Raw genomic sequence first — 24767 nt, 5'->3', positions numbered from 1 at the left:
CTAACGTGCTGCAATGAAGAATTGATACTTCTCATCTCTCTCCTTTCCTGTCTGTCTGTTCCTATCCATCCCTCTCTCTGTCTCTCTTTCTGTCTCTGTCACACACAAAAATTATCATACTGTAAATGCAACAAAGGGATTCAAGTTAGTAAATTATGTCTTTAAATTTAAATATTGGCTGTACTATCTCCTCCCCATGAATTAAAAGCTTAAATTTATAGATTTAAGAAAGTAGAAGATACCCACACCTCAAGTCTTGCTGTACTCTTTCTTTTTTCTCCTTTCTGGGACCAGATGGCTTTCAGCTCCCTTTTCATTTCTTATGTTCTTCTTGTGTCTTATCTCCTTATTTTGTACTCCAGCATCATGGCATAAAGTTAAAGTCTAAATAATCTAAGGATTTAGATTTATTTGATTGAGAGGGTACGAGAAATATCTGGCTCCAAGAAATTAAACACCCACAATGAGAGATCCTTGTTGTTTGTTTATAGAATGCTAGGTGTTGGAGAAATGGAGCCGTAAGGAGTGATACCGATAAATCTCCCCAAAAATTCAACAAGATCTTCAACCGGAAACAGAAAAATCTATCCTTGGAGCCTCCAGAAGTTCCACACTAAACGTGAAGGCAGAGGCAGCAGCAACCCCATAGCTGGATCATCAGGCTACTAATTCAGGAAGGAAAGACTAGGAGAGAGGCTCCAGGAACACGGACTCTCTCGTTGGCAGAGCCTGAAAATGCTAATGAACCTCGACTGCCAGCGAGACTGAAGCCCAATATATGACATCGCCATAGAGACTTATCAACTGCAAACCTCTACCTAAGCGTGCCACAGGGGCAGAACTCGGGGTACAGAGTCACCGACCAGGAAGAGGGAGAGGAAAGAAAAAGCAAGAAGATAACCTCTCAAAATCAAGAATAATCCACAGACTTTATAACCTATCCCATTTTATTATATTTGTTCGTTTGTTTCTCTTATCTTCTTGTCTTGATTATTTTCTTCCTCTTCCAATTTGGTCGTTTAATTCTCTGCTGGTCTTACTCTCTCCTCTCCTTGAACTACACTACCCATAAGAGTTACATCTCCCATTATCTTTTCTTTCTTCTTCCTTTCTCTCTATGAGGGTTGCACTCCAAAACCCTTAACTCTCTCTCTCTCTCTCTCTCTCTCCTTTTATTCTTTTTTCTTCTTTTTGTGTTTTCCTCTCTCTTTTTTTCTCCCTCTATATTAGTTTCCTCTTTTCTCCTTTACTATTCCTCTCATTCAATCCTTAATCACAAACAAATTATTTTATCTGGGACTCAAATTTTTCTTTGTGGCGCTTTGGGGTTTTTTTACTTCGCTTTTTTAACTCACTAGCAGTGCTCCCAACCCTGGCTCTCCATTTTATCTAGTTCTTGCTCCACTAAATATAATAGTAATTATTTAACTTTTCCCCCCTTTTTCCTGTTTCCCTCTTATTCCTCTCATCATATCTCTTAGTCAACCATCACCTAAAAGCAAATCATTTTATTCTTGACCCAAATTTTTTCCTTTTTTATATTTTCTGGGTCCATACCCCCTTTTTTGCCTCTTTATCATTTCTCCCCAACTCAGGCCCTCCATTATAGGTAGTTTTTGTTCTATTTAGCATAATATGATTCACAGTTCACCACAAGATTTTTCTCAAGAAGGAGGGGAGAGGAGAGGAAAAAAAAGGGGGGGGAATAATAATTTTTTAAATTCTTTTTTATTTTTATTTTTTTAACTTTTTATTCTTTATTAATCTCATTAATACTATCAACAAAACCACCCTCAGATGCCATTAAGGAAAAGGAAATTGAATATCATGGATACAAAAGTCAGAGAGGTAGCACAGATAGATGAGGAAAAATCTATGGAGAAAAAATTTAATATATTGGAAACCTTGGAGCTAAATAACAGAGAATATAAAATAGAAATCCTAAAAATACTCAGAGATATACAAGAAAACACAGAAAGGCAATTTAGAGAGCTCAGAAAACAACTCAATGAACACAAAGAATATATTACCAAGGAAATTGAAACTATAAAAACAAATCAAACAGAGATGAAAAACTCAATTCACAAGCTGAAAAACGAGGTAACAAGCTTAGCTAATAGAACAGGCCAGATAGAAGGTAGGATTAGTGAAATAGAAGACAAGCAACTTGAGGCACAACAGAGAGAAGAAGAAAGAGACTCAAAAATTTTTAAAAAATGAGAAAGCCCTACAGGAATTGTCTGACTCCATCAAAAAGAATATCATAAGAATAATAGGTATATCAGAGGGAGAAGAGAGAGAAAATGGAATGAAGAACATACTCAAACAAATAATAGATGAGAATTTCCCAAGCCTGTGGAAAGAACTAAAGCCTCAAATTCAAGAAGCAAACAGAACTCCAAGTTTTCTTAACCCAACAAACCTACTCCAAGGCACATCATAATGAAATTGGCACAAACCAATGACAAAGAAAAAATTCTCAAGGCAGCCAGGGAAAAGAAGAATACAATATATAAAGGAAGGCCCATTAGATTATCAGATTTCTCAACAGAAACTCTACAAGCTAGAAGAGAGTGGACCCTAATATTTAAAGTCCTGAAAGAGAGGAACTTTCAGCCACGAATACTATAGCCATCAAAGCTATCCTTCAAATATGAAGGAGAAATAAAAACATTCACAGATACAGAAAAGATGAGGAAATTTATCATCAGAAAACCTCCACTCCAGGAATTACTAAAGGGGGTTTTCCAACCAGATAAAAATAACAAAACAAAACAAAACCACAAGTGAAAGTTCCACCAAGAACACAATAAAACCAAATTTAAACTGTGACAACAACAACAAAAAAAAGGGGGAGAGGACAGAGATTAACAGTAGCAAAGGACAATGGAGTACAAAAGTACTCACAAGATAGTGCACTAGAATGAACAGGGTAGGAACCTTTTTCATTACTTAATGGTAACAACCATTTAAAAAAACCACCACAGAAGCACATGATTTAAAAAAGATAGCAACAGAGGAAAGATGTATGGAATACAACCAAACAAAAACAAAAGATAGAAAAACGAAAGAGAAGAATCAAACAAGACACAAAACTAACAGAAAGCAATGTATAAAATGGCAATAGGGAACTCACAAGTGTCAATAATTACACTAAATGTAAATGGATTAAACTCACCAATAAAAAGGCACAGAGTAGCAGAATGGATTAAAAAAGAAAATCCGCTGACCTGTGGTGGCGCAGTGGATAAAGCGTCGACCTGGAAATGCTGAGGTCGCCGGTTCGAAACCCTAGGCTTGCCTGGTCAAGGCACATATGGGAGTTGATGCTTCCAGCTCCTCCCCCCTTCTCTCTCTCTGTCTCTCCTCTCTCTCTCTCCCTGTCTCTCCCTCTCCTCTCTAAAATGAATGAATGAATGAATGAATAAATAAATAAAAGATTAAAAAAAAAAAAAGAAAGAAAATCCAACTGTATGCTGCCTTCAAGAAACTCATCTAAGCAACAAGGATAAAAACAAATTCAAAGTGAAAGGCTGGAAAACAATACTCGAAGCAAATAACATAAAAAAAAGCAGGCGTAGCAATACTCATATCTGATAATGCTGATTACAAGACAGCAAAAATACTCAAAGACAAAAATGGTCCTTTCATAATGATTAAGGGGACACTGAATCAAGAAGACATAATAATTCTTAATATATATGCACCAAACCAAGGAGCACCAAAATATATAAGGCAGCTACTTATTGACCTTAAAACAAAAACTGACAAAAATACAATCATACTTGGAGACCTCAATACACCACTGAAGGCTCTAGATTGGTCATCCAAACAGAGAATCAATAAAGATATATTGGCCTTAAACAAAACACTAGAACACCTGGATATGATAGACATCTACAGGACATTTCATCCCAAAGTGACAGAATATACATTTCTCTCCAGTGTACATGGATCATTCTCAAAAATTGACCATATGTTGGGCCACAAAAAACAATATCAGCAAATTCAGAAAAATCGAAGTTGTACCGAGCATATTTTCTGATCATAAAACCTTGAAACTAGAATTCAATTGCAAAAAGGAGGAAAAAACTCCCACAAAAATGTGGAAACTAAATGACATACTTTTAAAAAATGAATGGGTCAAAGAAGAAATAAGCGCAGAGATCAAAAGATATATACAGACAAATGAAAATGACAATACAACATATCAGAATCTCTGGGATGCAGCAAAAGCAGTGATAAGAGGGAAGTTCATATCACTTCAGGCCTATATGAACAAACAAGAGAGAGCCCAAGTGAACCACTTAACTTCATATCTTAAGGAACTGGAAAAAGAGAAACAAAGATAACCCAAAACCAGCCGAAGAAAGGAGATAATAAAAATCAGAGCAGAAATAAATGAAATAGAGAACAGAAAAACTATAGAAAAAATTAATAGAACAAGGAGCTGGTTCTTTGAAAAGATCAACAAAATTGACAAACCCTTGGCAAGACTTACCAAGGAAAAAAGAGAAAGAACTCATATAAACAAAATCCAAAATGAAAGAGGAGAAATCACCACGGACATCATAGATATACAAAGAATTATTGTGGAATACTATGAAAAACTTTATGCCACTAAATTCAACAATCTAGAAGAAATGGATAAATTCCTAGAACGATACAACCTTCCAAGACTGAGTCAAGAAGAAGCAGAAAGCCTAAACAGACCAATTAGAGAAGAAATAGAAAAAACTATTAAAAACCTCCCCAAAAATAAAAGTCCAGGCCCAGACAGTTATACTAGCGAATTCTATCAAACATTCAAAGAAGACTTGGTTCCTATTCTACTCAAAGTCTTCCAAAATATTGAAGAAGAAGCAATACTTCCAAACACATTTTATGAGGCCAACATAACCCTCATACCGAAACCTGGCAAGGACAGCACAAAAAAAAAAAAAAAAAAGAAAACTACAGACCAATATCTCTAATGAATACAGATGCTAAAATACTAAACAAAATACTAGCAAATCGAATACAACATATTAAAAAAATAATACATCATGATCAAGTGGAATTCATCCCAGAATCTCAAGGATGGTTCAACATACGTAAAACGGTTAACATAATACACCATATCAACAAAACAAAGAACAAAAACCACATGATCTTATCAATAGATGCAGAAAAGGCATTCGATAAAATACAACACAATTTTATGTTTAAGACTCTCAACAAAATGGGTATAGAAGGAAAATATCTCAACATAATAAAGGCCATATATGATAAACCATCAGCTAACATCATATTAAATGACACAAAACTGAAGGCTTTTCCCCTTAAATCAGGAATAAGACAGGGTTATCCATTCTCTCCACTCTTATTTAATGTGGTGCTAGAGGTTCTAGCCAGAGCAATCAGACAAGACAAAAAAATAAAAGGCATCCATATCGGAAAAGAAGAAGTAAAGGTATCACTTTTTGCAGATGATATGATCCTATACATCGAAAACCCCAAAGAATCTCCAAAAAACTACTAGAAACAATAAGCCAATACAGTAGGGTCGCAGGATACAAAATTAACATACAAAAGTCCATAGCCTTTCTATATGCCAACAATGAAACATTTGAGAACGAACTCAAAAAAATAATCCCCTTCATGATTGCAACAAAAAAAATAAAATACCTAGGAATAAACATAACAAAGAATGTAAAGGACTTATATAATGAAAACTACACACCATTGTTAAGGGAAATCGAAAAAGATACAATGAGATGGAAGAATATTTCTTGCTCCTGGATAGGAAGAATAAATATAATCAAGATGGCCATATTACCCAAAGCAATATACAAATTTAATGCATTTCCCATCAAAATTTCTATGACATTTTTTAAAGAAATGGAACAAAAAATCATCAGATTTATATGGAACTATAAAAAACCCTGAATAGCCAAAGCAATCCTAAAGAAAAAGAACGAAGCTGGGGGTATTACAATACCTGACTTCAAACTATATTATACAGCCACGACAATCAAAACAGCATGGTATTGGCCCTGGCCGGCTGGCTCAGTGGTAGAGCGTCAGCCTGGCGTGCAGGAGTCCCGGGTTTGATTCCTGGCCAGGGCACACAGGAGAAGCGCCCATCTGCTTCTCCACCCTCTTCTTCCTCTCTCTCTCTTTCCCTCCTGCAGCCAAGGCTCCATTGAAGCAACGATGGCCCGGGTGCGGGGTGGCTCTATGTCCTTTGCCTCAGGCGCTAGAATGGCTCTGGATGCAACAGAGCAATGCCCCAGATGGGCAGAGCATCGCCCCCTGGTGGGCATGCCGGGTGGATCCGGTCGGGTGCATGCGGGAGTCTGTCTGTCTCCCCGTTTCCAACTTCAGAAAAATACAAAAAAAAAAAAAAAAGAAAAAACCAGCATGGTATTGGCAGAAAAATAGACATTCAGACCAATGGAACAGAATAGAAAGTCCAGAAATAAAACCACATATATATGGTCAAATAATTTTTGATAAAGGGGCCAACAACACACAATGGAGAAAAGAAAGCCTCTTCAACAAATGGTGCTGGGAAAACTGGAAAGCCACATGCAAAAGAATGAAACTCGACTACAGTTTGTCCCCTTGTACTAAAATTAATTCAAAATGGATCAAAGACCTAAATATAAGACCTGAAACAATAAAGTACATAGAAGAAGACATAGGTTCTAAACTCATGGACCTTGGTTTTAAAGAGCATTTTATGAATTTGACTCCAAAGGCAAGGGAAGTGAAGGCAAAAATAAATGAATGGGACCACATCAGACTAAAAGTTTTTGCTCAGCAAGAGAAACTGACAACAAAATAAACAGACAGCCAACTAAATGGGAAATGATATTTTCAAACAACAGCTCAGATAAGGACCTAATATCCAAAATATACAAAAAACAACTCAACAACAAACAAACAATCCAATAAAAAAAATGGGAAGAGGACATGAACAGACACTTCTCTCAAGAAGAAATACAAATGGCCAACAGATATATGAAAAGATGCTCATCTTCATTAGTTATTAGAGAAATGCACATCAAAACTGCAATGAGATACCACCTCACACCTGTTAGATTAGCTATTATTAACAAGACAGGTAATAGCAAATGTTGGAGAGGCTGTGGAGAAAAAGAAACCCTCATTCACTGTTGGTGGGAATGTAAAGTAGTACAACCATTATGGAAAAAAGTATGGTGGTTCCTCAAAAAACTGAAAATAGAACTACCTTATGACCCAGCAATCCCTCTACTGGGTATATACCCCCAAAACTCAGAAACATTGGTACGTAAAGACACATGCAGCTCCATGTTCATTGCAGCATTGTTCACAGTGGCCAAGACATGGAAACAACCAAAAAGCCCGTCAATAGATGACTGGATAAAGAAGATGTGGCACATATACACTATGGAATACTACTCAGCCATAAGAAATGATGATATCGGATCATTTACAACAAAATGGTGGGATCTTGATAACATTATACGAAGTGAAATAAGTAAATCAGAAAAAAACAAGAACTGCATTATTCCATACATAGGTGGGACATAAAAACGAGACTAAGAGACATTGATAAAAGTGTGGTGGTTACGGGCGGGGGAGGGAGAGGAAAAGGGGGGGAGGATGGGCACAAAGAAAACTAGATAGAAGGTGATGGAGGACAATCTGACTTTGGGTGATGGGTATGCAACATAATTGATTGACAAGATAACCTGGACATGTTTTCTTTGAACATATGTACTCTGATTTATTGATGTCACCCTCGTAAAATTAATAAAAAAAATAAATAATAATAAAAAGAATGCTAGGTGTTGGGAATACAACAATGAATAAAATACTATTCTTGCCCTTAAGAAACTTCAATCTGGAGAACACAGACTAGAAAACAGATTATAACACAACATGGTAAGTACAATATGGATGATATTTACAAGGTGCTATGGCAATACAGAAGGGCAACCTATCCCAGACTGAAAGGGAGCAGGGAGGGCAGAGGATTTAAACCAGGAAATGCTTTCCAAAGATAAGCTTTGAAAGTCAAGTAGGAATTGTATTACCAACATTGGGATTGTGTGAGAATAAGGTAAGAGGGGCAGTGTCAAGAATTTCAACTAGGAGTCCATGGTAAGTGAGCAAGCCAAGTGGTTGTATGGTTGCGTCTTAGAGACCAGTAGAGCTTGCAGCATGGCCAACCAATTGACTGAAGAGAAGAATACAGAATTCACTGAAACTTTTTCACTATTTGACAAGATGGTGATGGAACCATAACAACAAAGGAACTGGAATTGGAAACTGTAATGAGGTCTCCTGGGCAGAATCCCACAGAAGCAGAGTTATAGGACATAATTAATGAAGTGGATGCTGATGCTAATGGCACAATTGACTTTCTGAAATTTCTGACAATGATGGTAGGAAAAATAAAAGATATAGGCAATAAAGAAAAAATTAGAGAAGCATTTTGTGTCTTTGGTAAGGGTGGCAATGGCTATATTACTGTATCAGAGATTCACCATGTGATGGCAAACCTTAGAGAGAAGTTAACAGACGAAGAAGTTGATGAAATGATCAGGGAAGCAGATATTGATGGTGATGGTCAAGTCAACTACAGAGAGTGTATAAATGATGACAGTAGAGTGAAGACATTGTATAGAATGTGTTGTTTTTTATACAAAATCATTTATTTGCCTTTTCTTTGTAACTTATCTTTTTATAGTAGTTTACCCTACTATAAAAAAAAGCATGTTGGCCCTTATCAATCTGTTCAGTGGATCGATCATCAGCCCCGTGTGCAGACATCCCAGGTTTGATCCCAATCAGGACACACATGAGAAGCAACCATCTATTTCTCTTCCACTTTCTCTCCCCCTTCTTTTTCTCTTCCCCTCTCACAGCTAGTGGCTCGATTGGTCCAAGCGTTGGCATGAGGCACTGAGGATAGCTCAGTTGATTCAAGCATCAGCCCCAGTTTGGGGTTGCCAGGTGGATCCTGGTTGGGGCACATGTGGGAGTTGTCTCTCTAACTCCCCTCCTCTCAAAAAAAAATGCATGTATAGTAATTAGGACTTTATTCCTCCAGGTTTTTCTTCCTTTATTTTACTGTCATTGTCCTGAAACTTTATTTTAGAAAATCTATCAAGTAACGTGTTGCTTGTGGCTTACTCTGGATAAATCTAAACCCTTCTGCACATCTAAATTTAGATGAAGTTGGTCAAGTGAAAGGAACATCTTTTTTTTAAAAGCACTTTTCTTTAGGAAATGTCAGCATTTTGTTGTTGAAATGTGAGGTTTAACTTTACATGGTCTATGGACAGTTGATAATATATACTTAAAAGTTGCACTATTACAAAATAGGTGTATTAATTAAGTTACTTTTACACTATTTTTTGTACTGCTTATCCTGTACCATAAACATTTTCTTTTATTGTTACTTGATTTTTAAATTTTGTTTAGCCACTTAAAGAAAATCTGCTTATGGAATAATTTGCCTCAAATCCATTCCAAGTTGTTTATTTGTTTTCCAATAAAAATAATTTAGGCTTGCCTGGTCAAGGCACATATGGGAGTTGATGCTTCCTGCTCCTCCCTCTGTTCTTTCTATCTCTTTTCTCTCTCTGTCTCTCTCTCTCTCTGTGTCTCCTCTCTCTAAAAAGATGAATAAATTAAATGTAAAAATATAAATAAATTGTAAAAATAATTTTATCCCTCTTATCCCCAAGAAGTCTCAACTGAGAAAACACTGTAAGTAAGGGAATGGAGGCATGAAACAGTATTATGTGCTTTAGGACCTAGGTATAGTTCCACATAACTGGGATATTAAGTAAGGGGAGCAGGGGATGAGCAGGGGATGAGACATTCTGGCTTTCTGAAAAAGCTGCTAATGAAGTATGTATACAGAGTATGTATAATAAATATTAATATAGAAATAAATAAAAATAAGGGGGAAAAAACAAGACAATGGATCTGAATGAAAGTGGTTCCAGGAGGGGCTCTGGGAGCCAGGAGCTGCCAAGCTTGGGTCATCTCACAGAGGATTTGCTCCTCTTATTCATCAAGCTACAATTTGTATTTCCAGTTCAGCCATTTTTATTTGCCAATTCTGTTCATGTATTTAGTCTGGTTATGTATAGAAGAAAAAGGAAAAAGTGAGCAAATGTAGTGGATAAGAAGGGAGGTTATAGGCCCTGGCCGGTTGGCTCAGTGGTAGAGCGTCGGCCTGGCGTGCAGAAGTCCCAGGTTCGATTCCTGGCCAGGGCACACAGGAGAAGCGCCCATCTGCTTCTCCACCCCTCCCCCTCTCCTTCCTCTCTGTCTCTCTCTTCCCCTCCCGCAGCCAAGGCTCCACTGGAGTGAGGATGCCCCAGGCGCTGGAGTGGCTCAGAGCGATGCCCCAGAGGGGCAGAGCATCGCCCCCTGGTGGGCAGAGCGTCGCCCCCTGGTGGGCGTGCTGGGTGGATCCCGGTCGGGCGCATGCGGGAGTCTGTCTGACTGTCTCTCCCCGTTTCCGGCTTCAGAAAAATACAGAAAAAAAAAAAAAAGAAGAAGGGATGTTATAGCCTAACCAGGTGGTGGCACAGTGGATAGAGCGTCAGACTGGGATGTGGAGGACCCAGGTTCAAGACCCCGAGGTAGCCAGCTTGAGCAAGGGTTCATCTGGTTTGAGCAAAGCTCACCAGCTTGGACCCAAGGTTGCCAGCTGGAGCAAGGGGTTACTTGGCCTACTGAAGGCCCACAGTCAAGGCACATATGAGAAAGCAATCAATGCAACTAAGGTGTCGCAACAAAAAACTGCTGATTGATGCTTCTCATCTCTCTCTGTTCCTGTCTGTCCCTATCTATCACTCTCTCTGTCTCTGTAAAAAAAAAAAAAAAAAAAAAAGGGAGGTTATAAAATAGATATTTGAGTAAGTAACTCTCCATTTGGATGTCTAACAGACATCCAAAGTCAACACATCTAGCCTGAAACTTCTGATCAATGCCTACAAATCTGCCCTGCCTGTAGTCTCCCCCAACTCAGTTGATGAGAACTCCAACTTTCCAGTTACTTAAATTTTTGGAGCCCATCCTTCATTTCTCTTTCTATCATATTCTATACCTAGTTCATTAGGAAATTCTTTTGGCTCATCCTTGAGAATATACTGCAAATGCCACCATTTTTCACCATCCTAGCTGAATCAACATCATTTCTCATCTACAGCCTTCCAAAAAGTCTCCCTGCTTTAACTCTTGACCTCCTGCAGCTATTCTCCTCAGTGTCCAAATGGAGGTCCCAGGATAAAACTCTGAGATCATGGGCTCATGTAGCTTGAGCTCTGGGTCACTGGCTTTAGCCCAAAGGTTGCTGGCTTGAAGCCCAAGGTCACTGGCTTGAGCCCAAGGTCTCTGGCTTGAGCAAGGGGTCCCTGGCTCAGGTTGAGCTATTGTCATGCCCACCCCCATCAAGGCACGTACGAGAAGCAATCAATGAATGATGAAAGTGGCACAACTACAAGTTGATGCTTCTCATCTCTCATCCCTCACTAAATAACTAAATAAATAAGTAAAAATTCAGTGGATTGAGGTCTGACTCTGCTTTATGTGTATGTGTATGTTATTAAAATTTTCCTTTTTAATTTAAATTTTATTTTTCAATTACAGTTTATATTCAGTATTATTTTGTACTAGTCTCAGGTGTTCAGCATAGTAGTTAGACAACCATACACTTTACAAAGTGTTCTTCTCAGTATTTCCAGTACCCAACTGGCACCTTTCATAGTTATTACAATATTATTGACTATATTCCTTATGTTGTATTTTTACAACCCCATGACTATTTTGTAACTACCCATCTGTACTTCTTAATCCCTTCACCTTTTTTACCCAATCTCCCAACTCCCCTCTCCTCTGGCAACAATCAGTCTGTTCTCTGTATCCATTTAGACCAGGGGTCCCCAAACTTTTTACACAGGGGGCCAGTTCACTGTCCCTCAGACCGTTGGAGGGCCGGACTATAAAAAAAAACTATGAACAAATCCCTATGCACACTGCACATATCTTATTTTAAAGTAAAAAAACAAAACGAGAACAAATACAATATTTAAAATAAAAAACAAGTAAATTTAAATAAACAAACTGACCAGTATTTCAATGGGAACTATGCTCCTCTCACTGACCACCAATGAAAGAGGTGCCCCTTCCGGAAGTGTGGCGGGGGCGGATAAATGGCCTCAGGGGGCCGCATGCGGCCTGCAGGCCGTAGTTTGGGGAACCCTGATTTAGACTCTGCTTTTCAAATGGAGTTTTTTTTGGAGGGGTGATGATGGCAAAGTTTTTTTCCCTCTTAAGTATTGGTTATGTTGCTAATCTATTTATAAATAAGAAAGCTCATCTTTGCTAACTTTTCCTGAAATAGCAAGTATAAATATGAATCAGAGGTTGAAGCTCTAATGAAAAGTTTAAAAGTGTAGACAAAGGCTAAGAAATGAGAAAAGCAGCATGTGATGTAATATCCTAAAAATCATTCTTACTACAATTTATTTCCTATCCTTAGTCTGCCAATTAGGTAGCAAATGACTTTTCACATAAGTATTAGGGCAAGGTCTTTCCTCTCCCTCTCTAACTTATTTTGAGAGTTACACACCAAGTCATGCCCACTGAAGCATCACCACATCCTAGGAATATCTTGTGTGTTTGTGCTCATGAGCACATTTAATTGCGTGTTCCTACTCCCTCAGATTAACATTTTGGCAACATTAGCTCATTTCATTTCCAAAAGACATGGGGTAACCATGGTCCAAAGTTAAGCAAAAGATGATGAGGATCAGCTGGAAATTGCAATCAGGGAATAGGGTCAGGTGCAATCTGTAACACTAGGAGTAACACTGGGAAGTCTATCGCCTTAACCTAGGCCAATGCAGTTGAATTTTAAAAGCTCTTAAACAGAAAACAAAAGCAAACAAACAAAAAAACAACTCTTAAACAGGGGGCCTTTAAAACTTTGATGTCCAAAAAAATAAATAAAAATAAATAAATAAATAAAACTTTGATGTCTCCCATCCCCATACACAGCATTTAAAGGATTTTTGATATCTGTTTGTACATGGTAGGCACAATAGTAAAGTTTAAATATAATTTGAGTGTCAGGTTGGAACTTCATCCAACAAGTATTTATTGAGCATCTACTATGGGGATAGAGAAGTAAACTAGACAGACATAATTCCTTCCCTTAGTCAAGAAACTACCTCTTCCCAACCAAGAGTTTTATGTCATTGTCCAAGATAAATAAATGAGCAGTCTTAGAACTAAACTGTGGAATTATTACATAATTATTAATATCCAAGGAAATCTCAAGCTTCTCTAAAGCTGATTATATGATTTCTTTTCTATATATTTTCCTGCTTCTTTTAATTTTAAAGATTTTATTTATTGATTATACAGAGAGAAGGGGACAGATGAGAAGTATCAATTCATAGTTGCTTCAATTGAGTTGTTCATTGATTGCTTGCCATATGTGCCTTGAACAGACAAGCCCTGGATTTCGAACTGGCGACCTCAGCATTCCAGGTTGACGCTCTATCCACGGTGCCAACACAGGCCAGGCTCTCCTTCTCCTTTTAAACAGCAAGTCCACATGTGATTATGCAAGATTCATGACATACTTTGTCAGTCTGATGCTATTTTATATTCTCTTCTTCATAACTGCAGTCAAAAAGCTTAGTTCAGTTTTAATATGACACTAGATATTATTGGATGGTCCCCATGACTTAAGACCTCAACTTAGTAACTGGTTCTTCTATTATTGACCAGATTCTTCAAAGAGCACAGGCTTCTCTAGCACAGGGAGAGAGTGTTTGATTGCATTTGGGGCTGCTATATGGGAGTAGTTTCCAGATGTCATGGAGCGTGCGTCTCAGAGTAGATATGTTTGAAGTTACATTTGGGAATCACAAAATGCCTATAGAATACACCAGGACTTGCAAGATCTGAGATCACTGAAAGAGAAGACCAAGGCAGTGCCTGGGCACTGGAACACATCTATTATGTATCAACTTCCTAACATTGTTAAGGAGGATTAAATCTGTAGAAAGATGAAAAACGGACACTCAGTGGTAAGATCCTAAGCACACAAGGAAAGAGCAGAACTAGCCTCTGAAGAACACATCCCAGAAGAGTTGTTCTTAACCTGTTTTCATATCCTCACTAGTATGATACTGGTTTTGAGATCTTAACAGTAGAGATTCATAAGAACTTCTCTCTCTCTTCCTTAGGTCTTTCATTAACTCTCATTACTACCCTCAAGTTCCATTACAGAAGTTTAGAACAAAAATATTCAGAGGTGAAATGGAGAAGCAAAAACTATTGTCCAATTTGAGGTCTCAATCTGGCCCGCATCTCTAAGGGCTTCAGATTACTGCTATGAAACTGGGATCTAGCACCAGTCCATACAGAGCACTGTTCCTAAGGCACAAAGTAAATGTTGCTGACAAAACTTTTAAGTGCTCTAATGAATAGATCTTGAGATATTACTAGTTCCTTAACCGAGTATGATGCAAGTATGATGTTAGAGGTGGAGTGCATGCTTAATCTGGTAATCACTTACAGAAAATGTGGTAATTTCTCTGGAAACAAGCTCGATTAATCATAATGCTGGGCAGTGCTTGAGAGAATAGGCACCATAGCACTACTAATTTGGCTCTGGCATAATCCATATTCCCTTTATGATTCCACCACAACCATACCACCACCACCTTTGTTCCCCCCAAGAGTAATGAATTAATAATGGTTGGTGGCACTATCTAAAAGATTAGCTTTATAGTGTTCCTTGGGCTTTGGAGTCATTTCTTGATTAGTATGCTGGTATTATTACACAGCTGAGAACTCTCATTTCATCAATATTCTGCCTTGATCTGCTCCTGAATGTTGGAAGTAGGCTGTAGTGACTGAGAAACAGTAAATAAAAAAGCAAGGAGCAGCCCTGGCCGGTTGGCTCAGTGGTAGAGCATCGGCCTGGCATGCAGGAGTCCCGGGTTCGATTTCCGGCCAAGGCACACTGGAGAGGCACCCATCTGCTTCTCCACTCCTCCCCTTCTCCTTCCTCTCTCTCTCTTCCCTTCCTGCAGCTGAGGCTCCACTGGAACAAAGTTGGCCCGGGCACAGAGGATGGCTCTGTGGCCTCTGCCTCAGGCGCTGGAGTGGCTCTGGTTGCAACAGAGCGATGCCCCGGATGGGCAGAGTATCGCCCCCTGGTGAGCGTGCCAAGTGGATCCTGGTAGGGCACATGCGGGAGTCTGTCTGACTGCCTCCCTGTTTAATTAGAAAATTTTTAGAAAAAAAAAAAAAAAGCAAGGAGCTTTTCCCCCTTCTAATTATATTCCTGCCAGTTACCTAGAACCACCTGTAATCTTACCAGATGCCTAACTGTAGTTATCCTTGTCTCCCAGAACTCATTCATGACTATAACAACGTCCTTTGAAAGGGCTCTTGCAGTCTCAGTGAAGTTAAAATTAGACAAAGGGTGTTTTCTGAAAGCTTTCATCTAATAGAGCCAACATTGCCCTCTCCATACACTCAGGTGTGTTTGCTATTCAGTTTTTACATTAACCACTTTTCATATTTATATGCAAAGTTGTTATAATAAAAATAATTAGGGAAAGAGGGTTCTGTGGAATACTAAGTCCATCAAGATGTTAATATCGATAGTACTTGTAGAATTTAGGCACTTGTAGAATCTCAAGATATTATTAACCTTTCAAGGACTGAAGACTAATAAATACTAAAGTAGTACACTTGGTACCACCAATGCCACTACCTTTTGAGGCACAATTTAGATGAGAAATTAAGGCTTACATTTTAAGGAAGAATACCTAAGATACTTCAGATCTCACAAAGCTCACTAGGACAGATGATCCACTTAAAGGGGATAATCAAGGAGAGTTTAATTAAGATACTAATTAAAAGGGGGTGAGCCAGGTTAAGGGAAGTCACGTCAAGATGGCAAAGTACCTCAGCAGTGTCCAGGTCTTTCAATGATAGAAATGTTCTACATCTACATTGTCCAGTGTCATAGCCATTAGCCATATGTGGCTATTGAACACTTAAAATGTGGTTAATGCAACTAAGTCATTGAATTCTTAATTTTATTTAATCTCTATTAATTTAAGTTTAAACAGTCACATAGCTAACGGCTACTATATTGAACAGTGCAGCTCAGGTCTAGCAACAAACATTACAACTCCTAGGCTTGAAGAGGCGAGAAGGAACAATTACTGGAATTTGGAGTGATGTAGATAGAATCTTACAGGACAGGGTTACATGACAGAAGGTGTGGCCTTTGACAAGAAAATACAGACTCTGCCAACTGGTAGACTGGTAGGGTAAACACTAGAAATACCCTGATCCACTCTTCTTGCCCTACATCCCCCTCTGGTGCCTCTGACTGGTAGAACACACCAGAAACTAAAGAACAAGGAAACTCACTGATGCAGTCCATGAAGGTTGGACTCCTGAGGCACAGACCATAGTGACAGGTGGAGAGTAGATCTGAAGCAAAACATTATCAGACCATGTTTACAATGAGTAGGAACATCAAAATTGTTTGGTTTATAAGCATTCATAAATCTAAATATGGAACCAGTGGTAAAAATGGAACAAAAGCATGTCTTTCAATAAAGTCCGACAAATGTTATTATTAAAGCTATCCCAGAGTTCTCTGCTGCACTAAATGGCACAATGCTTTTTTAATTTAATTTTTTTATTTTTCTGAAGTGAGAAATGGGGAGGCAGAGAACTCCCACATGTTCCCGAACGGGATCCACCGGCAAGCCCACCAGAGGGCAATGCTCTGCCCAACTGGGCTGTTGCTCTGTTGCAACCAGAGCCATTCTAGTGCCTGAGGCAGAGGCATGGAGCCATCCTCAGCAGCTGGGGCCAACTTTGCTCCAATGGAGCCTTGGTTGTGGGAGGGGAAGAGAGAGACAGAGAGTAAAGAGAGGGGGGTGGGGGAAGAAGCAGATGGTTGATTCTCCTGTGTGCCCTGACTGGGAATTGAACCTGGGACTTCCACATGCCAGGCTGATGCTCTACTGCTGAGCCAACCGGCCAGGGCCTACAGTGCTTCAATCAAACTGCAACTGGGTTCATTTCAGGTTTCACACATGAAGAATGAGGTCAACTATATTCAACCTTAGATTCTTATCAAGGATCTTTGTGAAATTTTTTCCAACATACCATCTCAAATCATAAAGCCTAGGAGTGGAAATTTTTTGACTTGACTTATGTTAAAGGTCATTGTAACTCAATAAATGGATAAACATAGATTAGAAAACAGGAGAAAGACCAATTAACTAGATCCAAAGGCCCCCAATTCCTACTCTAGGACTGTATGACCATTCTCTTAAGATATGCCTACTTATGTTGTATTTTTGTACCATCTCTCTGAATGATGCTATGTACTTTAAAAAACTTTTACTTTCTTCACTAGATAGTAGTGTTAATTAAAACAAAAAAATAAAAAGACGAGCATGGAGGGTATGGTAATTTCTATAAAGCCAAAGTCAAATTCCATTTGTGGGAACCTTTATTATTTTACTTTAGTGGGTCCTGAATATATCAAAAGTCCAGTCCTTATGGCCCAGCACTCAAGGAAGAAAGATCTAATGTTACTATATCAGGGTTGAAGTAGGTGCCAAAGGAAAAGCAGTTCCCACCACCTCCAAGGAGCAGGAGCTGCTGCTCTTCAGGAAGGAGGATACTGGTATGGTTATGCAACATTAACGGCCATGGCACATATGTTGTGTCAATCTGATACTCAGAGCTCATTCCTGTAGTCAAATTGATAACAGTCACTCCAGGGACTGAGGAGGAATGAATCCAGACCCCTCCAACCAGTAGAAGCTTCCCATTAAGCACATGAGCTGTGTGGGAGTACCTTGGGATAATGGGAGGCTGGATGTTTACTGATTCCCAGAGGAATCCACAAGTGACTGGTTTCAGAAAGAGTACAGAACTCAATGGCTCCTCAGAAGCACCCAGACCTCCAGCAATAAGGGCTCCCCCTTGCCAGCTGCAGGCACTGTGGGAATGCCGACCTTCAGGTATCTCCCCCTCCACTGGGATCCTGACCCAAGCCATTGTCTGCACATGAAGAAAATGCCAGTCACTTAATACAGGTTCCACTACATTTCGACCCCCATACACAAACAAATATTTCTGATTTTCATAGGATACTTCTGTTGTTGAATGCCGCCAACATGACAAAGTGGAATCCTCTTCTGGGCCAGACTCTGTTACTTTTATGTTTAGGTCCTCAGTACTATTATCCTCTCTCCTATAAAAATGAAGTTGGAGAATTCCTAAGGCTGGAGTTACTGGGGACAGTCTCCCTCCCAGAACCAGGACCTGAGTATCTGAAAGTCTTGTCATGGTGTGATAAAGGCGTCCATCCCATTGAACTCCAGTTCCCCAACTGCACACTTGTTTGCCTTTCCATTCAAAGTCACAGTATCTTGAGAGCAAGTGAAACTTGCTCACTCGGCAATGTCGCCCATCCTGCTCCCCAAATCCACCTCCACTGAGAATAATGCCTGGGCTCAAAAGGACAGAGGCATGGCCATATCTCCTCAAGTTTGGGCCCTGGATGTCACTAGAGACAACATTGGCTGGGAGGATTCCTAAAGTGGAAGCAGGCTCTACCCGAGGAAACAGCTCTGAGGATGGAAACACCAATGTTTTTGAGAAAGTGTCTCCCCTAGATGCAGCCAGAATGAAGTAGTGGGCACACTTCAAGTGCCACTCCTCAAACTCATCAAAGGGTTCGAGATTTTCCACGCGCCGGCGTTCTTCTGCCGGCAAAAAGCAGCGATAGAATTCATTCATGTCTATGGCACTGCAGGCAGTCCAGCCAGCCTGAAGGAAGCGGCGCTCCTGGGACTCCAAGTCGGGAAAGCGGTCCAGGCCATGCAGAGGAGAATTTAGCTGCCGAAAATGTTGCTGCATGAACTGGCCAAAGGTGTCATGCGGCCTCATCTGCTCGTAGATCACGAAAAGGACATTCGGGAAACGCCAGGCTGCCCAAGCGATGAGGGCAGCGGAATCATCTGGCTCCAGGTAGGTCAGCACAGCCTCAGCCAAGAGCAAAGTGGGTGCGGCCGCATCAAGGCCCGCGGCGGCCAGGGCCTGGTCTAGTCGCTCGAGGTGCCTCAAGTCCAAGCCCAGGATGCGGTAGTCCAGGCTTTCAAAGCACAGAACTGACGCGGAATCCCCGCTCTGGAAAGGACCAGTTATCGCGCACAACTCCGGCGTATCTCGAATCCTCTCTGCTTTGCGCCGCGCCACGTTCGGATAATCTACCTCCCACACAGCAGCCCAAGCCAGGTGGCCTGCACTTTTGAGGCGAAAATAGAGCGAGTCTGAGCCTGCTCCCAGTGACAGGATCTGAGCACGACGCGCACTAGGGACCCCGCACGTCCGTTCCAGGAAGGCGCGTACGCAGTGTCCTACAGCGCGTGCGCGGACGTAGTAGCCGCGGTGGATGAGCGGCGCGCGGCGCACGGTCCCCGGAACTAGCAGTGCGGCGAAGGTGTCGTGCACGTACCCGCGCGCTGCCAGGGAACTCTTGCTGAGCGCACTACTATCGTTGGTACTCTGCACTGCCCCCTCCTGACGCTTGCGGCTCCGAGGGCCCATGGCCAGAAGATACTCAAGAGCCTCGGTTCTTCACGGTGGTGAGCTGCTCCTCCGCCCTAGTTCCCACCTCGCAGACTTCTGTGCCGAAAAATCACCCCTCTTCCGTGACATCTCTTCTGCGACAGTCTGCGTCACTTCCGGGAAGAGCGCGCCTCCGTAATCAGAATTGCGGAGCGTGCACCTTGAGCTAAAAGTCGACTGTGGTTGACTTTTCTTTGATTTTCTGGGACTGCATTTTCGCGGGAAGACTGCCCACTACGACTTATTGTGGACACGTAAACTGTCAGGGAAGCATGGGTTGTCACTTTTCTACAAGCTTTTCCGTTTGAAGGAAATTTTATCTCAGTTTTCATAGTTGTCTCAACTGTTGACGAAAATCTTCGAAAGGTAAGTGTGGGGACAGCCAGAATTTGGACTGAGAGTCACACCACTGATGTTGCTGGGCAATTAGAAGAAGGGGTCGTTCCTCGGTTACTAACTACTAGTTCTAATTTACTTAATTCTTTGTTACAAAAGTGATCCCATGTTAAGTCTGAAAATAAGGCGTTCAGGGAAGGTGCAAAATGAACAAACATTTACAGACATTGTGATTCACCCAATTGCATTTTCCCTAAAGATATATACTATTGATTCGTTTGTATTCCCAGCCCTGTGCCAAGCTGACAATAATTATATTAGCTCCAGTTTTTCAGCCATAAAATGACATTCCCCTCTACTTTCTAAGTTCTGTGATTTCAGAGTAGGGAAGGAATAATGGGAGAGAAGGGATTATTTTCTCATGATAGGGTTTAAATTGTTAAGGCTTAAAAGTAACCACCAAATTTCTGAATAGGGTACGGTGTTTGGGTGTCATCTCCAGTAGAAAAATGCCTCAGAGATATTTAAGGAGACTTATTTTTTAAGAGAGACAGGAAAGAAGGATGAGAAGCATCAGTTTTTCATTGCGGCACCTTAGTTAATTGATTGCTTTCTCATATGCTCATATGTGCCTTGGCCCAGGAGAGGGGTGCTCCAGCCGATCAAATGACCCCTTGCTCAACCCAGCGACCTTTAGGCTCAAGCCAGAGACCATGGGGTCATGTGTATGATCCCACGCTCAAGCCAGCGACCCCGCGCTTAAGCCAGGTTAGCCCGTGCTCCAGCCAGGGACTCGGAGTTTCGAACCTGGGTCCTGTGTGTACCAGGCCACTACTCTGTCCACTGTGCCATCACCTGGTCAGGCAAAGAGACTTATAATTTATTAATTGGGATTTGGTGACTGACGAGCTGAGATGGAGAAGGAAATCAGTATGAGTATAGGTGTGATTACCTTGAAGCAATATAGTATAGTGGTTAAAAGTATGAATTTTGAAGTCCAGCCAATTTGAATTTGAATACTGGAAGTCAAAAGTTTAAGTCAGGATAAAGGATTGTTAATTGAAAAGTCTTATTTAGATTTAGCGTTTAAAAGCTACTAATAACCTCAGGGAGTGCAATTTCTGTGGAGCAGTAAGGGCAAAACCCATGTTATAATGGGAGATAATAAATGGCGGCAGCCAGTCTAAATTACCATTTCAAGGACCTTAGCTCAGAAGGAGAGGTAAGAAAGGGCAGTACAGAAGAACATGGAATAAAAGCTTGGGTTATTATTATTTTTTGGGGTGGAAGCAAATACTATGTTGCATGTTGGTCCCCCGAGTGAAATTAGCCAGTGGAGAGAGGTTGGAGGAATAGAAAAGTGAGATTAACTAGTGGAGTAATGAATTAAAATAGATGGTAAGGCCTGACCAGGTGGTGGCACAGTGGATAGAGTGTCCGACTGGGATGCGGAAGGACCCAGGTTCCAGACCCCGAGGTCGCCAGCTTGAGCGTGGGCTCATCTGGCTTGAGCAAAAAGCTCAGCAGCTTGGACCCCAGGTCACTGGCTCCAGCCAGGGGTTACTCGGTCTGCTAAAGGCCCGCGGTCAAGGCATATATGAGAAAGCAATCAATGAACAACTAAGAAGTTGCAGCGCGCAGCGAAAAACTAATGATTGATGCTTTTCATCTCTCTCTCCATTCCTGTCTGTCTGTCCCTGTCTATCTCTGCCTGTGTAAAAAAAAAAAAAAAAAAAAAATAGGTAAGCAATGGGATTCTGTGCACAAATTAGTCTGAGAGACAAGAGAAGGAATCCTTTTTCTCTGACTCATGAGGAAAGAAAGGGTTTAGAAAAAGATAAATTTAAGTGTTGGGGAGGAGGGGAGAGAAAAATAGAGGGAATTCATGCCTGATGGCTTCTCTTGTCTTTGTAAAGCTGGTGTTTAAATTGTCACTTCAGATGAACACTTAATAAGTTTGGAATTGCCTTTGAAGGGAATGGGAGGTCTCCCCTGAGTTTGCTGGGCCTTGGGATCCTCATCTAAAATGAGAGGACTAAGTCTGCTTTGTGAGTTGTGGCAAGGTTGATTGAAGACCAAAGAGGGGAAAAATGATCTAGGACTTTGAAAAAATATAGCTCTGTAGAAATGATATTTTAATGACAAATTAGTAAAATGTACATGATGTGTTCAAAATATTTTCTGGTAAAGAGCAGAAATCAAGAAAAGTGATTCAGCCTGACCTGTGATGGCACAGTGGATAAAGTATCGACCTGGAATGCTGAGGTTGCTGGTTTGAAATCCTGGGCTTCCCTGGTCAAAGCACAAATGGGAGTTGATGCTTCTCCCCCCTCCCCCACTTCTCTCTCTCTCTCTCTCTCTCTCTCTCTCTGTCTCAAAATGAATAAATAAAATCTAAAAAAAATTTTTTTTAAAGTGATTCAAGAAGAAAGAGAATAGGGCACAATTTGTGACTTGGGTTATTTTATGATTGTTTCTGGTTTTTTTTAATCTGTTTATTTTTATGTAAAATGGGAGTAAGGATACCTAATGGGTTGTGAAGATTAAGTAAAATAACCATCTAAGACACTTAGATGAGGTGCTTAGTAAATAGTAACAACTCCTTTTTATCATTCTCCTTTTTATTCTTCATGAAAAAGTACTCTAGGTGACTTGGTTCTGGTCCTTCTCTAACTTGATAAACTATTAGTACAAATGTAGAAAGATCTTACCTCAGTGTGTTGCCTTTCAGTGCCTTACTCACCCTATGCAGAATCCAGCCCAGGAAATTTCAGTTTGGCAGGGAATGGTATTGTTGGTAGCATTATCTTAGGCAAGGATCAGTGAAACAACAGTTTTTTCAAATGTGCATGTTTCTGTGGCTTTAAATTTCCATAGGTTAACGTTGTAGCTAGGGGTCAGTAAATTTACTCACAGCTAGTTAAAAGTTAATCTGGGGGATAGTTTGTGGCCCAAAATAAAGTCAGGAACCTGGAGGAGGATGTTACCAGCCTTCTTAAAATGTCTTAAATGCTTTCTTAGGCTCTTATTTTGTTGTCTAATCAGAAACATTCTTTCCTCTCACAGTTTATAATAATAAAGCTGTTTTGCAAGATTAAAAATTTACCAATTATTTTACAAATAATGATCTTGTTAAATATTTAAAATTTTAATTTATTAAAGTTATTAAGTAAATTGTCTAAATATATTACTTACTGAAAATGTTAATTTTAAATTATTTCAGAAAATAATGAAGTATTACATGCTTTTTGCAAAACCTTAAACTAGCAGAAAACTATATAAGATAAATAAAATAAAATTCTCTCCCCTGACCTTTGCCACTTCCAGCCCACATTCTAGTGGTAACAGTTTTCTATATGCCCTTTCATATATGTTTTAGAAGTAAAGATATAAATAAATAAGAGTGTGTGTATGTGTATACATACATGCTTTATTTATAAGTGTTATTCTAAACCATCTATTTTGCATCTTACTTTTTGGAAGTAATATTATATTATAGAAGTCTTTCTATATAGTCATAGATAATCAGTTGGGTGGTATATATAATTAAGTTAGTCATTACCCTACTGATGGACATTTAGGTTGTTTCCAATTTTTTGCTATTATAAATAATGTTAGAGGAAATGTATTTGTTCATATCCTATAAGGCATAAGATAAATAATTTTTTTTTTTTTTAGAGAGGACAGACATGGATAGACAGGCAGGAAGGGAGAGAGATGAGAAGCATCAACTTGTTGTGGCACCTTAGTTGTCCATTGATTGCTTTCTCATACATGTCTTGATGGGGCGGGGGGGGGGGGTGTCTCCAGCTGAGCTAGTGATCCCTTGTTCAAGCCAGCGACCTTGGGCTCAAGCCAGCGACCTTTGGGCTCAAGCCAGTGACCTCGGGGTCATGTCTATGATCTCATGCTCAAGCCAGCAAACCCCATGCTCAAGCTGGTGAGCCTGTGCTCAAGCTGGCAACTTTGGTGTTTAGAACCTGGGTCTTCAGCATCCCAGGTTGATGCTCTGCCCACTGTGCCACCGCCTGATCAGGCTGGAACTTGTATCTTAATGTATAAGCCACCTTCAGAGCTGAAGGAAGAATTAGGATTTATCACCTGTAGTGTGCAAAGCACTTTGCTAGGTACTAGCCATATTCCTTGTCTTCTTCTTTTTTTTTTTTTCTTTTTTTTTTTTCTGAAGCTGGAAACGGGGAGAGACAGTCAGACAGACTCCCGCATGCGCCCGACCGGGATCCACCCGGCACGCCCACCAGGGGCGACGCTCTCCTACCAGGGGGCGATGCTCTGCCCCTCGGGGGGGGGGGGTCGCTCTGCAGCGACCAGAGCCACTCTAGCTCCTGGGGCAGAGGCCAAGGAGCCATCCCCAGCGCCCGGGCCATCCTTGCTCCAATGGAGCCTTGGCTGCGGGAGGGGAAGAGAGAGACAGAGAGGAAGGAGGGGATGGGGGTGGAGAAGCAAATGGACGCTTCTCCTATGTGCCCTGGCCGGGAATTGAACCCGGGTCCCCCGCATGCCAGTCTGACGCTCTACCGCTGAGCCAATCGGCCAGGGCCATATTCCTTGTCTTAAGGAAGCTTAAAGTCTCATGAGTGAGAAAAGCAAATCAGTGATTAAGATAAAATGTTATGCCTGACCTGTGGTGGTGCAGTGGATAAAGCGTCGACCTGGAAACGCTGAGGTCGCCGGTTCAAAACCCTGGGTTTGCCTGGTCAAGGCACGTATGGGAGTTGATGCTT

At 40.6% G+C, this 24767-nt stretch overlaps 2 protein-coding genes and 1 pseudogene across 4 annotated transcripts in view; 2 read left to right on the top strand and 1 right to left on the bottom strand.

Moving 5' to 3' along the window:
- The first annotated feature begins 8193 nt into the window (after window positions 1–8193).
- Window positions 8194–8933, top strand: LOC136335462 (calmodulin-like; annotated as a pseudogene).
- An 8419-nt stretch (window positions 8934–17352) lies between these two features.
- On the bottom strand, window positions 17353–19670 carry LCMT2 (leucine carboxyl methyltransferase 2). The gene has a single exon (XM_066276875.1). It carries the CDS (start codon window positions 19666–19668, stop codon window positions 17608–17610), a length of 2061 nt encoding a protein of 686 aa, XP_066132972.1. The 5' UTR covers window positions 19669–19670; the 3' UTR covers window positions 17353–17607.
- A 36-nt stretch (window positions 19671–19706) lies between these two features.
- Window positions 19707–24767, top strand: part of ADAL (adenosine deaminase like) — a 34792-nt gene continuing 29731 nt past the window's right edge. For all 3 annotated transcript variants that reach the window (XM_066276881.1, XM_066276883.1, XM_066276880.1), the window contains exon 1: window positions 19707–20055. The gene's annotated coding sequence lies outside the window, so the exon portion shown is untranslated. The remainder of the gene's footprint in view (window positions 20056–24767) is intronic.

This window comes from Saccopteryx bilineata, chromosome 4, assembly GCF_036850765.1.
Source record: "Saccopteryx bilineata isolate mSacBil1 chromosome 4, mSacBil1_pri_phased_curated, whole genome shotgun sequence".
Lineage (NCBI taxonomy): Eukaryota > Metazoa > Chordata > Mammalia > Chiroptera > Emballonuridae > Saccopteryx > Saccopteryx bilineata.
The sequence above is the reverse complement of the archived record's forward strand: the minus strand, read 5'-3'. Positions and strand labels throughout refer to the sequence as shown.